The sequence below is a fragment of the Corvus kubaryi genome, unplaced genomic scaffold (genome assembly GCF_017639235.1).
Source record: "Corvus kubaryi isolate FWS band 111438036 unplaced genomic scaffold, C.kubaryi_AGA036_p1.0 split3-73, whole genome shotgun sequence".
Taxonomy (NCBI): Eukaryota; Metazoa; Chordata; class Aves; order Passeriformes; family Corvidae; genus Corvus; species Corvus kubaryi.
In genome coordinates this window covers 38,489,773-38,506,194 of record NW_024582091.1, presented here as the reverse complement: position 1 = coordinate 38,506,194, position 16,422 = coordinate 38,489,773, and the positions used below count along the sequence as shown (strand labels likewise).

General features: G+C 37.9%; 1 protein-coding gene across 1 annotated transcript in view; it reads right to left on the bottom strand.

Annotated features, from left to right (window-relative positions):
- The window catches only part of ESR1 (estrogen receptor 1), a 163,186-nt gene extending 147,291 nt beyond the window's left edge, over positions 1 to 15,895 (bottom strand). Inside the window, 1 exon segment of the mRNA XM_042016491.1 lies at positions 15,839 to 15,895. Within this exon segment, the coding sequence (XP_041872425.1) occupies positions 15,839 to 15,863 (25 nt within the window). The 5' untranslated portion in view covers positions 15,864 to 15,895.
- Positions 15,896 to 16,422: the final 527 nt, after the last annotated feature.

Genomic DNA, 16,422 nt, shown 5'->3' with positions numbered 1-16,422 from the left:
CACACAGCTGACTATTCCACTTCCTAATTCCACATAAGGTTGCAATATGAGCATTGGAAAAAACAAATCAGAAATCTGTAGATCCCCCTGATACACACTACTAAATGTCCAGGATAGTAAAAGGAACAATGAAACTGAAAACCTAAAAGCTTTGGCAAGTAAATTCTGTTTCTGATTCAATCACAGTGACACTACAGAAAGCATTGTGCTTTTTTCCATCAGTAAAAGATGTTGCTAAGGGTACCCAGACAAACGAACAGGCAAGAGAATAGAAGGGGGGAAAAAACCAAGCAAAAATACCTGGAATTTAAAAAATGCACAAAGTGTCTAGAGGGTGTTTTCATCTGAGAAGATTGATACAGAAGCAGTTTTGCAAAGAACTAGAAATCTTTTAAAAAGTAGACAGACTTTTAAAGCCAACAGTAAACTGAGACATAATGTTAAAAATTTCAAGGATGTGTCTATTAATAGAATAGATATGCCCAGTAATACTCTTAAAACAAGGCTTCATATTACTATAGCAATATCAGCATGAAAATTTCAAGAAATATGTCAATATTCATTAATTAATGTCATATCACAGCCATCTGACACTACCCCACCTAAGTATGAAATCACAATGAGAAAGGCTCCTGAGGATCCCACAATTATCAGTAGAATCAGAATTAGAGTGAGTGGACAATGGGTCAAGAGTAGTAGAGAACAAGAGCTGTGAACAACCTGTGGATGTGAAAAGGATCCAGGAAAGTTCGTTTCCTACTCCTGTATGTCAGTCAGACCATTTATCTTCTTCCTGAACACTGCTCACTTTCATAAACTATAACCTACCATGACAAGTGTGTCTGAGAGGATTTTCTAATAGGAAATCTCTTCCTTGAAACTTGCCTAGAGAATTACATCTTTTCTAATTGCTAATCATGCCCTTCTTAGACACTTGCTTCTTTTTTTGCAAGCTTCTGACCTTAATGTGTTTTCACCTGCTATCTCAAAGATATTTCTATTATAAAGCTATTATTCATACACAGAAATTAATAAACCATCACTGTTTATAAGGCTGATTGTCTTTGGATGAGACTAAGCCAGATGTTCTCCTGGAGCTCTCCAACAACTTAAGGGTCAGTTTAATGCTTGTTATTTCCAATTTTTCAGTTGTGGCAGGCTCACTTAGAAGTAAGAAATATATAAAGAATGCATGTGTCTCTTTTGACAGATTTTATAAATACTTCAGATCTTTATATCCAACATTCAGCCATCAGCTATCTTTACAAGAAACAAGCTATTATGGAATTTTTAAAAAACCATTCAGGTAAAAGATGACACCCTCTTCTCTACCCATACAAGAATAATCTGAAAAAGCTTGTGTGTGCATGAGTGTCTTTATTGTTTTCTAATTCATATGCAGGACAAATTCTATTGAAAGGTGCCAGGGAAGCCCTTTAATAACCTAAAAGAAAAGAACAAACCCAGAAATCTACACAAAATGCCAGTTTGAGAAACACCATAATTTGAGTATAGCAATACTTTTCAGAGAAAAAGCAAAATATAGTTTCAGATCTGAAAGACATTGAGGGGAGAGCAGGGGAGTAAGAGCCTGTCCTGGTCCCAGGAGAGGGTTAATTTTTGCAGTAGCCAGGAGGTGACATGGCTAAGACCCCGAGTTATTCTTTACAACCTCACATCATTTTCCAGGGATGGGGGAAAGGCTCCCTTCTGGGATCAACACAGCATGCAGAGGGAGCAGTGAGGTACTGTCTGTTGTCAGGGGGTTCCATGTGAATCGTTCATTTCTTGTACCCTCTGTCACTGGTATTGTTGTTGTTGCTGTTTGTTTTCTTATCTCATTGCTGTTTCCAGTAAGTTGTTCTTATCTCAGACCATGATCTTTACCTTTTGTATCCCCAGTTCTCATCTCCAGCCTGCCGCAAGGAAGGGGGAGGCGGAAAATGAGCAAGCAGCACATAGTTTGCAGAGTCTCAGTGGGAGCACTAAATTGGGGAGAACCATCCCCAAACCATGACAGAGACAAGCAGCGTCTCTCCAAAATTAATTTATTGATATATGAAATTAGTTTGTGCTAATGGCATCGTCATTAAAGACAAGAATATTTAAATATGCGTGTCTGTGTGTGTATGCATACACACATATATATGCATGTGTATAGATATATGTAGGTGTATATATATATATACACATGCACACATTACTATATTCATTAAAGAATGAAGCCTAAGTTTTTCACAGTATTTGTTCAGACTCAAAGGAAGCAACTGTTCTCCAAAGGAAAAAAACAAGATACTTCAAAGGTAGTTACAGAAATGCAGCTTTGTGAGTCACCTCTTCCTCACAGATTTTGTGGCAGTTTGAAGTGAGAATAAGCTGCAGAAATTGAAAGCTGTCAAATTTATCTTAATTATGCTTTTGACTTTCATACTCTCTGAAAACACTTTTGCAGCCAAAACCATTTTCAAACGATGAAATTAATCAAAGTTTCCTAAACCATTCTACACTGAGAAAATAGTCAGAGACTTCTTCATCATCTGAAGATGTCAGGCTATGTCTGGCTGTGCTTCTCCTCCCTTCTCAAGACAGCATGGGCAAACCTTCCTGCCACTCACAAGAGTTGTGGATGTGATAGAGCTGGTAGCTACAGGATCTAGAAAGAAGTCCCAACAGTCTCTGCGTTCAGCAGACCCTGTCAGCAAGAGGGACAAGGGCTATCCCTAAAGGAATCAGGGAGCAGCACACATGCAGGGAGCTACCACACAGGACAGAAAGTGCAGTCTTGGTCTGAAATGTCACCACCTAAGAAGGTATAGGGAACATGGAGGGACAGTGAAGAAGGTAAGGCCTGAACAAAAGAAGATAGAGAACAAAAAATAAAACAGATAACAATGAGAAGGAAACAAGCAAGAGGAAAAAAGGTGATGACTGTCAGCCAATAGAAAGTCCACCAGCAAAGCGACTAAAGAGTTTCCCTCTGAACCAGGCATCAAGTGGTAACTGCAACTTTATGTTTCAGGGAAATAGTGTGGAAACACAAAACTAACAGTGCTTCATCCTGTGGATTATATCTTGCAGCAACACAGCTGAATGTGCCTTCCAGCCTGAGCCAAACCACAGCACATACCACCAGAGCATCTTTACAGCAGCGCTGGGAACAGTTCAGCTCAGCCAATGGTGAATTCTTCCTTCATTTCCCCCTGCTTCCAGGACAAAGAAAGCTCCAAAGACAAGATTACTTCAAGTATTCTTCATAAGCATTTGCTATGTTAACATTGTGCAGAAAGGACAGGCTTGCCAGAAGATGAAGAAATCCTTCACCAAGATGGAGGGTGTCTTCTTTAACCTTCACATTGCCTTATAAACTAACCCCCAGATCAAACACAAAACATAACACAGACAGGGGAGGTTTCTCTACCTCATTGGCTGACACATCTGGGTCAACTAAGGAAAGAAAGTTGTTTGCTCAAAGATGTACCATCAACAGAATGGAAAACCAACTTGCCTGTTGTAGTTGCCAAGCAATAATGAAGAAAATTGCTGAAACATCAATCATGTACACCCAGAACAAGTTAATATGCTTCGAAGTTAGAAGGCAACTTAGAGGTGAGTTATTTTGCTATTTCAATTTAACAGTCATTTTAGTATGAACAGACCAGCTCTGTTATGAGGATGGGAGAAAGGAAGGAATAGAAAAGAATGAAGGAATAGAAGCAAAGTAAGTTTCCATCAAGTAGGAAGTAATGTCAGTGTTCTCATTTACCAGACAGGGTAAGGTTTGTGGCTTAAACTTCATAAGTGTCAATGATTTTGTCACCATCTATGAACTCAGACAATGCAGAACAGTGGAAGTATTTTGTATTAGCTCTTCATTTCATTCATAGTATTTCTTCATGTCCTCACTGACTGCTTTTTCTAAGATAGCAATATTAGCAGTTCCATGAAGGTAAAGGGAACTGGCTGCAAAATTGTTACAAGTCACTGTATCCGCAGTTTCCTTAATTCCAATACTATAATTCAGAAGTTACATGAGAAACAAAAACAAAGGGGGGGGGAAGGGTGTTAATAACTGCATTCCCGATGATTCCAGTGGTACATATATGTTCAATAGAACAGATGCTTTCTCAGGGTAGGTTGTTTTAATACTAATATAGCTAAATGAACACAGAGTCAAGAATAGTAACCTTGATCCTGTAAATCATTCTTTAGAGCTATTAACTGTGAGTAGAGATGTGAAAGACTGAAAAAGGAGGACAGGGAAATAGAGAAGCCAAGAAAGAAAATTGCATGAGAGTTGTGGGATGTGTAGACAAGGTAAGGAAACAATATAAAAAGAAGAACGAGTGATAAGAAAGTGAAACACAAGATAAAAGCGGTCATAAAAAAGGAAGGCAGCAGAAACTAGGGCACAGATCCAGAAAAGCTCTTATGTTCTTAATGTTAAGTATGTTATTAAATATATAAAGCCCACTACAAATATAGTGATATATGTTAAAAGATGGGAATTTACAATCAAGGAAAGAAAAGTAACAGATCAAAGAACAATAATATCCAAAGGAAGAATAAAAGAGTTCAGCAGAAGACTAGAGCAAAACTAAATATGGAGTGTGAGCCATCCTTGTCACAGGGCACTTTCTTCTGAATTTTCAGTGCTAACGGATTTTTGGATACCCTAAAAATCTTAAACAGTAGTTTCTCAAATCAAAAATTGCTGGAGCCAGCTTGGGGAAATTACATATCATTTGACAAAAGAAGAAGAGATAATAATTTAACAGAAAAAGTTTACAATCACAGGGATGCCACTGATAACAACTAGACTGAAAGAAGTTGTAATTGCTTCAAGACTAAACCATACATATACATGTACACATACACACAGACAATATCCCTTTCTCATTTTAAAGAAACAGTTTCACAGGTATGAAAGCAATAAGGATTAAAATCAATTGAAAGCAAATGTTTGCCTAGAGAATATAAATGGTATTTGAAAATTTTTTAATCATACTTTACTGGTTCTTTGGAAAAGCTATAATTCACAAAAATATCACCGTTGAAAAAATAAAAAGGAAAAGTAAAATTTGGTTCACCTTTGCTTTAAAAGATGAACAAGTGAAAAATTATAAATTTAGTAATAGTTTGGGATAATAAAACTTTGGATACTCAAACGATAATAGCAAGATTAAACACGCACAGAGAATATATTCATAGAGTGAAAACAAATATAAAGGCAGCATTTCAGGAATTCTAGAAAATTAATAACTAATCTAAATAATAATTAATAACTAAAACAAAGGGACACAAAAATAAGGCAGTAGTTCAGGCAAGGAAGGTTGTTTTCTAAAACATTTAGGAAAAAAAAGAAATCCTAATATTGACACCAGACAATTCTTAAAATGAAACTAGTATTCTCAATAACAGTAATGCAAAACAAACCACAGCAGCATTCAGTAAGTCTGTTCTGGTTCAGAAAAATCAAGGTTTTAATTTAGAAGTAGAGACTAATAGAATAATATCAACCAATAGCATTATATAAGTATATTATATATAAGTTTACATTGATTCTTCTTAAATTCACCGAATAAATCTTAATTCAAGATGCTTGGCTGATAAGAACAATAGCATTGTGTAATATATTTTTCCTACTGTAAGGAATGTGATACAACATTCCAACAATTTGGTAAAACAAATCAAATTGCCGTCTAATAAAATTAAAGAAAACTGTTTAATAGACTTTAAAAAATGCAATGATGAATGGAGAAGAATGTAAGAATAATAGCATTACTAACCAGATGTGCAGAAAAAATATAGTACTTGGAATAATAAATACAAAAATACTGCTTTTAATCAAGGGATACAACATGGAATGTTTCATAACCTTCCTTTAGGAAAGCAATATAATTTCCATTACAGCTAAATATAAAAGCATGTGTGGGGGGTGGGGAGGAGGAAGGCATGGGATACCAGCCATTTGCTAGGCATACTACTCTGTCCTGAGGAGAAGTGACTCAAAAAGATTTTCAGCACTAGCAGACAGCCAAACAGGAGCTGTCAATTTTACCCTGTGCCCATAGAGTTTGATAATCCCAGTTCAGTAGGGAGAAACACAACAGCAAGTAGAGTCACCTTTGCCTCTGTTTGTCCCTGACACACCACCTACTGGGAATACACACATAAAGACTAGAAATGAACAGCCCTTTTTAACAGCACAGATAATTTCCCATCAGACACCTATGCCATGCTGATATCAGACCGATATCAAGTAATGAAGCAGAGTTGCTCTCCTCAACCAGCTATATTTCAAAAACTTTTGGAGAGCTCCTACAGGTTGTGCTACAAAAAAAGTCAGCAAGGGTGGTCAAAGCAGGTCTTTTCAGACACACAAGCTCTAGAAACAGGACTGTGCTCATTCTGTGGGAATTATCTGTCAGGCAAACTCTGCAGCAAAGACATGTCTCCCAAGGTCTGTCTCATGAAGCCCCACAGCATCCAGATGCCAAGAGCAGAGACAAGAGGAGAACATGATGGACGGCAAGACACAGTGATGTGAGAAACCTAAGCAGCACTGCCACTCAGAGCTTCCTACCACTGCTGAGGCATTTCCAGCGTCCTCTTCTTCTTGCTTTATGTAAGTGCAAGAAGGTGGTGACTTTATTTTAATGACATGTTCTTCAAATGTGCAGAATCCCCATCCCAACATACCAAATTCAGTCACCACATCAATGAGAAAGATACTGTCAGATTGGAGGAGATCAGAAAATAAAATATCTAAGCTAGTCTAGTAACTTGCCGGCAATTGATAATCACGAGGACAAGTTAGCTGACATGTTTCAGAATGCAACATACTAAAAAGAAAATAGCACAGGAGATGCATGATACAGCACAATTTAAGAAGAGATTTAGAATTAATAGCAGGAAACAAAATGTAGCTGTCAGAAAACATCCTTACCAGCAGTAGATATTCAGCTGCATTATACTATTTTGAGGGGAGGAAAGGGGAGGAAGAAGAAAGACTCACTGATGGTACTCTTAAAAAGCTAGAAAATTCAAACATATCTGCCCTGAGCAGAACACAGAAGGGAACACCCAGTACACTTTCACTATTCCTGATTTTTCCAACTATGCTGTAGCTGGTGACTGGTGATACAGAATATATATTTGCCAAATATATATTTGCCAGAGATGAGACAAACTATGTCAGCAGACAGAAAATGGCCCCAACACAATCAAGTAAATATCAAAGTTGTGTATGATTGCAAAACAAAAGCTTTAGACACTATTAAATGCTTCAGAGAGCAGACAAACACATAACCCACAAGATAAGCAAATACTAATTTGACAGGGCCTCATGATCTGGAATTTTGCTACCAAAGAGCCAGTTTTTAATAGCAGTCATAAAGTCCTTAAATTATGCATTTATGCAGGAGAAAGCAAAGCCTAAAAATCCTTTAAAATACTGCTTGATTGGAAAAAATAGGAAATTGCAACAAAGGAACTTCCAAGCAGACAAACAGAAGGACAAAATATTTCTAGTTAGTACACAGAATATATTGAGTGATGCAGAGCAAACATAAGGAAAACCAAAACAGCTAACTACCAATGTAAGACATTATTTGAAGCAGCCCTTCAAAAAAACCCCTGAAGCTGCTGTCTTGAGGACAATAAAAGACAAAATAAAGCTCTGGCAGACTGAATGTAAAAATGCAATAAGCCAAGCCAAAAAAGGTTTGACAAATAACTTGCAAGGGTTTTTTTTCATGTTAGGGTAGTAAGAGTGAGGGCCAACTGCAATGAGTTGGAAAAGGATTTCACAACATAAAATATGGGATGAAACGGCAGCTGGAATCCAATAAAGATCTGAAGGTTAAAGAGTATATTAAACAGATGATGACTAAAAATTCAACTCATTTAGACTAAAAAGCACCAAAGATCAGAGGAAAGCTGATTACTCCCTATAAGTAAGTTAGGCATAAATGTATTTCAAGGTATTTAGGACAAAGAAAGAAAGCTGGCACCGCAAATAAATTTACTATGGAAATCACAAGCTTCTCAGCTGACAGAACAGTGAAGGTCTAGATCAGCCTGTCCATGAGAGGAAAAACAGCCTAACTGAGCTTTAAGATAAATGTGGATAAGCACCGTGAACAAATTACATGATCTGGTTGCTATGACAGCTCAGTACTGGGATAGCCATCCAATTTAAGCTGGATTCAACAAATGAGACTAAAGCAAAAATTTACCAGCATGAATCAGATACACTCTGAGTTGTGTCTATGCAGAAGCAAGTCATAGTGCCTTACCTTATGCTTCTACCCATGCAGAAATAAGTTTCTGCTTAAATGCAGAATGTTTCTGCTCCTCTTTAGGTCAAGAGTGATGAAGTGCTTTGTGTGCAAGAAGCTTTGGAGTTACATGCATTAGACTTCAATCACTAGAGAGATAATGAGTTTTAAAGAGTGTTCTTAAGAGAAGGAATGTTCCACTTATATCCAAAATATCTGTTTTTGCCTTTATGTTTCTGTAAGTGCATAGGTAGCTCTTTAAAGCCTGAAGGTCCTGTCTTTCATAAGGAGTTATTTCTCTTGTTAGAGCAGATCTACTGCGGAGACAAATTAGTGACATTAGTTACAATAGGGAAGGAAATTGGTTAATAAGAATAATCTGTGTCTATGCTACTGGTTTTGTTCACAGTAGTAGTGAGGTTTTAAAGTGATTTCCTTCATTGGCTTGGATTACAGAGCAGCTGGGATGTGCAAAAAAACAAATTCCATTTGGGGTAAACTAAACCGAAAGCTCCAAAAAGTGTACCAAACACAGACTGACTCCTCACAGGGACACAAGACTGGTTCTTCAGGCAGTCTCGAGGAATATGTCTAGCATTATTGCCAACCAGGACACCAGGCCCCACTGTCTCATCACAACTTTGCCACACATTCACGTGCATGGACACCAGTGTCTGGAAACCCACCAGGAAGGCCATGCCAGGAGAGCAGCACAAAATAGGCATGGTTCTATCCCAATCCAGATATCCAGGTGGGAGGACCTAAACTGGCTGAGTTTTTACTAGAACTGTGGCAACAGTTTGGGTTGAAGGGTTGGTAACACCAAAGCAGCTGATACAGATTCAATTCAAAAAGTATACATTTCCCAAGAACAAATATTTTACCTTGAACATAATGAGTTGTACAATGTTTTGTCTAGTTTTCAATCCTTTAAGTTACCAAAGATCAAATTTGCTGAACAGTTTGTCTTACTTGCCTCAGTTTAATCCCTGAGGGAAAAAAGATTAGTTGCTTGTGCCTAGTTCTTGTTTAAAAAAAGAAAAAATATCATAATTGACTTGACATCTAGTTCATGAAGCTTCTTGAGTTTCTCTTGATTCAGCTTTCTCTAGCTTTCTCTCTTTTATTTGTAAAGGTATTTCTACCAGTGCATCCTTTATGTTGCTAGCTTTCAAGAGAAAAGAAATAAAGGAAGAAAAAAAAAAATCAATATTGTAAGACAATTTTTTGTCAAAAGTCCAAAAGGAATTATGAAAGTAATCTTCTGTTATGTCAACCTCCCTTTTTCTCTAAATTTACTTCCCCAGTGTTTGCAATGGGCACTTTGCATACAAACTCTGCCAGGGAGAAACAGCAAACACTTTATTAAGAAAAAGACTACCCCACAAAAAATGAGGTGTTAAGGAAATAATTATGAATTTCCACGATGCATGTAATGACAAAATTTCACTCAATTGGCGCCCTTGAAGCCCTCCTGCTTTGAAGTCTGCACATGCATATGCAAGAGCAAGCTCTTGTGTGTCTAGGGGTGGCGGACCAGGCATTGGCATGTTTTGTCTCAAACATGACATGGTTAAGACAAGGAGATCAGAGGAGAGGTTCCTGCAGAGGTGGGGCAGCACGGTGCTGAGCCAGCTTCCTGCTCACCTTGGCACTGGTGCTCAGTCCTTTTGACTCACTTCCTGGTGGAGGGCTGAAAGGGCGGGCTAGGCATGCGCCAACAAAACAGTGGGAAAAATCCATTTGACGCTGAGAAGCGTGCACAGTTTAACAATACACAGAAGGGGATCCGGTCCCCTCACTCTCTTTTTCCTCTTTCTTTCACATACATTGTTTTCCCCTGCTCCGGACTATACGTGCAGCAGACCAACACAAAATCTAAGGACTGCTGATACTCTTTGTTCTCTTCTTTTTCTCTCATTATCTCTCTCCTCCCCTGCTTTGCCATGGGCAAAGCATGGCTATTATATTCTACTCAGCACTGAAGTTTGTTGTGGGAGCGGGAAGCTTGTGGAAGGGTGTTGCGGCTTTTTAGCCAACACCTTTGAGTAGTGGTGCTGTGACTTGCTAACCAGCATTTAGTTATGTGTTGTGGCTTGTTAACCAGCACCTTTGAGAAGTTTGTTGTGGGAGCTGAGAACTTAGTGAAGTGTACTGTACAAAATCTAAGGGTTTCTAAGCCATCATTTTTGAGGAAGTGGACTATTAGAATTTAAGGGCTTCTTACCCAACACCTTTTGAGTTAAAGCAGTGGGCTGGTTGCCAGTTAAGGCAACTACAATAAAGCCTGACACATGGCCCAGAGTCTTGTTTAGCCTGACGAGAAGTTACAACAAGCATCATGCCCCCGAGCAGTGGTCACAGCACTGGTACACCAGCACGCACAGAAACACCATCGGAAGGCTGTCCTGCTTGGTGCAAAGCAGCTGTTAGCTGGATAGAGCAACACATATCACAGGACTATAAACAAATCCACAAGAATTGCCCAGTTTAAATTACATAAAGTTCAGGTTGACAAAGCAGAACAAGCAGACTGGCTGGGACAAAAATATTATCACTTATTTCGCTTGTGAAATGCACACAGCTTTCTAATGAGCATATGAAATTAAGAGTTCAGGGTTGCTTTTACATCCAAATGTGTCCAAGCAAGATATCGGTGCCTGTATAGAAAGTGCCCTTCAGACAAAGCCAGAGGAAGACAATACAAGCAGAAATTGAATGATTTCTTGGGACAGAGGGAACACAGCCTGGCAACAGTTGCAGGTACATTTGCCTCAGCACAGTCTGAGATTAATGGTATTTTGGAATGAATAAGCAGGCTGTCAATTTATAGCCATATAGCAATGTGAGCCCACAAATACCATTCAAGTCCATTACCTCAAAATTGATGAAGCCAATAAAATGAGCAGTAAAATTCTTCCTACTGTATAATTGCAAAACAAAATCTCAATGATTTTATTTGTGAAGACACAACCAGTTTATCTCCACTTGAAGAATGTAGAAGGCAAAACTATAGACAGTTACACTGAAGTTATCTAGCAAGCTGCAAAGGATGAAGTCTAAAGAAGATTTTCATTTTCTGTTGGTTTGGATTTCAAACCAAGTGATTTGACAAAATTGCCAAAATTCATATCTGACCAATTTTGGCTTTATGGTGTTTATATTTAGCTGCCACAGATGATATACAGATTGAATCAACAGTTATGATAATCCCCAAGGCATCTTGGCAGATCTAACCTGTAATTGCTGTGCTATTGGAAGCCATAAAAATTGTCAATGAAAGCTATTTAGAACTGAACAGATACAAAATTAGTGTCTCTATACAGAACTGCAATTGGACTCTTTCAAAAATAAAATATTGGAAATATAAACACATAATTCCAGCCTTGTTTCATTGCAGGTAATTCTCCTTTAACTATTCAATTTTTTAAAATAATCAAACACAAGACAAATGGTATTTTTAGTACTTGAAGTACTTTGTAATAAAACTATTATTTTTATTTGAGCATTAATAAAAATATAGAAAAATGCCACCAAAAAAGATATTTTCAAAATCAAATACTATTTCCACTTTGAAAACTAACCAACTTTTACCATTTAGATTTTAGAACATACTTAAATGACAAGATTCTGTTCTTTTGTCTGCAGTATGCAATTGTAACCGAAATTATTAAAAAAGAAAAAAAGCAAATATCAACAACCCAAATTATAGGTCAGGGAAATTATAAATAAATTTACTTTTAGTGTGCAATATAGAAAAGGGCTTTTTACAGACCAAAGAAATCTGCAAACACAAATGCCAGCTACTATATATATATATAGAGATATATCTATATCTTGCAGATCTAGCAAATTTTTCAATACCAAGTAATTATTTAAAAATCTTTTCCTCCAGATTTATCTTCTTTCTCAGACTAGTTTGCAACCATCAACTGAATGCTGGCAGACTGAGCTGCTGCAGGCTCCTTGGAATGTGGGGTTTTGTACTCTAAAATTAATAAAAAGGAGTATTTCACCCTTGATCATATCCATCTGCAAGAAAGTATTGCACAAATTTATTTCCCATTTATCTATACCATTATTCTCCAAAAATGAAGAAAGATAAAAGAGAATAATATGTTAAGAAAATAAATGGTCATATTTTTATAATTTGTGTTCAGGAAAAAAAAATACTGTTTAAATTCCAATTACACTATTTAGCCAGAAATGGAAATAGGCATCTGAATCATTGAGTGTAATCCTGCTACCAAACCTTCACCTCCTGTAGCCAACTCCCCGAGCCTGTTGTAAACAGCGACATGTCCTAGCCTACCCCTCTGATAGGAGGCTGAACCCATCTACTTTTCCAGCTCCAGTCTGAATTTATTCACAGTCACACCTGTTTGGATTTATGTTGGCAATTGCTTTCAGGACAGGTGTTCCAAATCTCATCAAGATAAATAGTCTTTAAGCAAAATCATCACCTATAGCATTATGGCAAAAAGAGATTTAAAATAATCTTTCTGAAACACAAGTTAAGCTATTAGGTTTTGCCATTTTTATTTAAAGTTATATCCCTATGTTAATGTGAAAGGTATTATTGAACTCTCTACACTTTCCATGTGCATTTTATGTTGCTTTCTATAGATAAAAAAAAATTAAAATTTTGTTTTGTCTTTTCTCTACTTTTGTACTTTAAATTCCTACCCAGAGATCTCATGTTCTCTTGTACCATTCGTCAGGTCTCTAGGGTACAGCTCTGCATGTATGGGACTGGGGCTTAATGTTTTACATTAGCCTCCAAGGGATCCCGTGAGGTCTGCTTCTTCCTCCCCTCCTTCCACAAACCCTGGCACAGCCTGTGCAATCTCCTACACCCCCTCCTCAGCTTCTGGAAATTCCACAGTGAGATTCAAGCAGAGCAGCAAGATGGGTGTAAGAACTCAACCCATGTTGGCCCCGTCTCTTTAGTTTCTGCTTACACTTTTCCCACAGTACTGCCATTAATTTTACTCTTTTCAGCAGTGTCTCCTCCTACCACTCTGCTACACTGTGGTGCCTGAGGAGACAGCAGACAAAAGACATGGGATTAGAGACTGCTGCCTGAAGTAACTTGGAGTAGCTTGGAGTGCCATCCCTTGCTGGGCAGTGACATTTCAGGCGGGGTGTACTGGGCAATGCCAGCAAGGCAATCATGGCCATCACTCCAAATGAAAGATTAATGACTGAACTGAGGCAGCAAAATGGCAAGGTCTAAAATATGAGAGTGACAGGCTAAGACTAAAGTCTATACATGACTTCTGATCTCTCCCCAGAGTAGCAGTACTGTCTGCAGCTCCAAATGGCGGAGGGTAATTCTGAGACTAACAGGATCGCTGCGGCTTGGAAAGACCTCAGAGTCCCTGTCACGCAGAACAACCCCCTGCTCAAGCAGTCACCCACAGCAGGTTACTCAGGGTCGGGGCGGCGCCCGTTTGGGAATATCTCCAAGGATAGAGACTCCACAGCCTCTCTGGGAAACCGATGCAACTGTTTGACTGTCCTTGTAGACAAGCTTTTTACTGTCCACAACCCCCCTTTTTTATTTTTTTAGTATGTTCTTAAGTTCCTTTTCAGAAACAAAGACAACCGATGAGCATGTATGAAGTAAATAAATCAGAGTAGGAGAAAAAAAAGAAAAAGAAAAGAAGTGATAACACAGATCTTCTCATTTAACTCATTATATTTTACCTATTGCAATTTCTCTGGTTACCACAAGATTGGCGCAATTTTTAGGCTGGAGAGTTGTGTTCACAAGCCCAAGCATTACGCTGTGGGAAGCAACAGGGAATCCAGCTCTTAGCTGAAATCTCAAAATTCCCGTTATTTGCACACTGGTACTATGCAAACTCATGAAGCGAAGGCAAATAAGCAACACTGGATTAGAACTTGGTTTATAATCTAATGGACAAATGTTTTTCTTTAAATCAGAATAAACGATCTTCAGTCCTGCACATGCTTCACTTTTTCATCAAAACCAGCAACACAAACCTTTAAACTAAAGTCCTGTAAGATTGGCTCCTAAATTTCATCTAGTTTGCACAATGAGTATGGCTTTTTCTATTTGTTTTCAGTTTCTGGGTCAGATATTTATACCTAGATGCTGTTGCACTTCCAACACTGCAACAATTCAACCAGCACAGAATTACGGACATTTTTTTCCAGTGCCTATGATAATGAGAACTGATCTGAAAACCTAACGTGCTCTTTCTACTTCAATGTAACCATTAAGTGAAATTTCTCTGTTCAAAATTAATTTGGGGAAGGGGGAAAGAGAAAAAAGTCTTCCAACAGTCCTTCATTTAATACCTGGTCATTAGAGTATAGATCAGAAACACAAAGGAAATACAGAAATGTGAAATGTGCAGTAATGGCATCTGCACCTCCAAGTGATGTGATCTGAGGTCCAAGCTATAGGCCATGAAGGGAAATAGAAAGATTCCAGCTTCTTTCACTACGCTTTTCTCCAAACACTCATTCTCAAACTTTTATATGATATCAAGGCATATTACTTAGGGACCCAAGTTTAAAATAAGCTTAGCAATACTTAAACAGTAACTCCAAAACTTAAAAGTAAACTCCAAAGAAAGCTCGTGTAATTTGGAAGAAAGAAAAATAAAAGAAAACCAAATTAAATCAAAACAAAAGCCCAAACCCCCAAAATAGAAAGTAAGTAAAACATATATATATATATATATATATGTATGTCCAGCTATCGGGGAGAATGATTTTTGGAAAATCATATTCATTAATGCAAAAAAATGCCATTAGATAAAATCATTATTCAGTAATTACCAGGTAAATTTTACCGAGTTCAGAGCCTGTGTTAAAAAACAGAAAGATCAGACTCTTCCTTTGTACCCATATGTCATTGGGAAGCACCCCAATGACAAATCTCACTAAATACATGGTTTCAAGATCATATGCTATAAGTATTGCTCAGCATCAGCGGAGATCAAAATACAGTATTTCACTTCATTCATATCAGAAAAACTATACACTGCCTTGGGTGCATGACTGCCCTTAAATTCAAGTAAGTCCTTTCCCCATTTATGTCTCAGCCAATTGGTAAAGGCACCAGCATGTGGTATCAGATTATTTTATTTACTATTGTCCTTCTACCTACATGAAGGATTTTGACTGAGGGGCTGGGTGTCAGGACGGGGGGGTCACATCGTTCTTTCGCAACTGCAGCACAGGATTTATGGCACCATCTATAGCACACATTAAACAAAGTACTGCTACACCTGAAATATTCACCTTAAAACATACTTTAGGCAGCTTTTGCAATGCCTTTGGCTTGTTTTCTGTTGCTTTTTTAGGCTTCTCAGCGACACTGCAGGACACAGGAAAAAAGGAACATAGTAAGAAAAGTAACATTTGAAAGAGTAAAAAATAAAGCCAAAGCAAAACATCCAACTTCCAAGCATTTCCATAGGTATAACTGGGTGTGCCCAGCAAAGGTTCAGGGTAAAAGCAGCCTTTAAAATTGAGTGTGAGGGACAGAAACTGCAAAAACCAGAAGTTTTTTTCTGACTTACATTGCTCCCAGCAGGCTGTTGCCATTCCCTCTGCGGGGCTCTCACTGGCCAGGAGGATCACATGACACTGGGAACCAAAATAGAAAAGTCTCGGGAGCAAGGAAGCTGAACCAGAAACACATTTTCAAGAAAAGACGTATCGTGGGCATGATAACACGCCCATATGAGCAGAAGGTGTTAAATTTAGAAGGCAACCTATGCTGTGCTGAAAAATGGGTAATGCCTTGAACTTTGCAATCTGGCATTGGCTACCTTTTCAATATACGGGAAAGGTTCATAAATCTCAGCCTGTGTCGGTATGTAACTAAACCTACTAACTGCTCTAGTAAACCACCAGACTTTAAAAGAAAATAAGATCTATCAAAATTTAAAATAAATCTATTGAAGTTTAAAAATAGCCTCCCACCGTTGGAACCATTTTCATTTTCAGGCTAAGGTTTCCAGTAGTTTGTTTGTAGAGAGGAAGCAATTTTTTTAAAAGGATATACTCTTAAGATAATGGGTGAGCTGTAAACACATTTCAAAGATTGCTTTCAATTCTTTCACGAGTAAAAAATATGGTAGCAGACCAATATGTTTGTAAA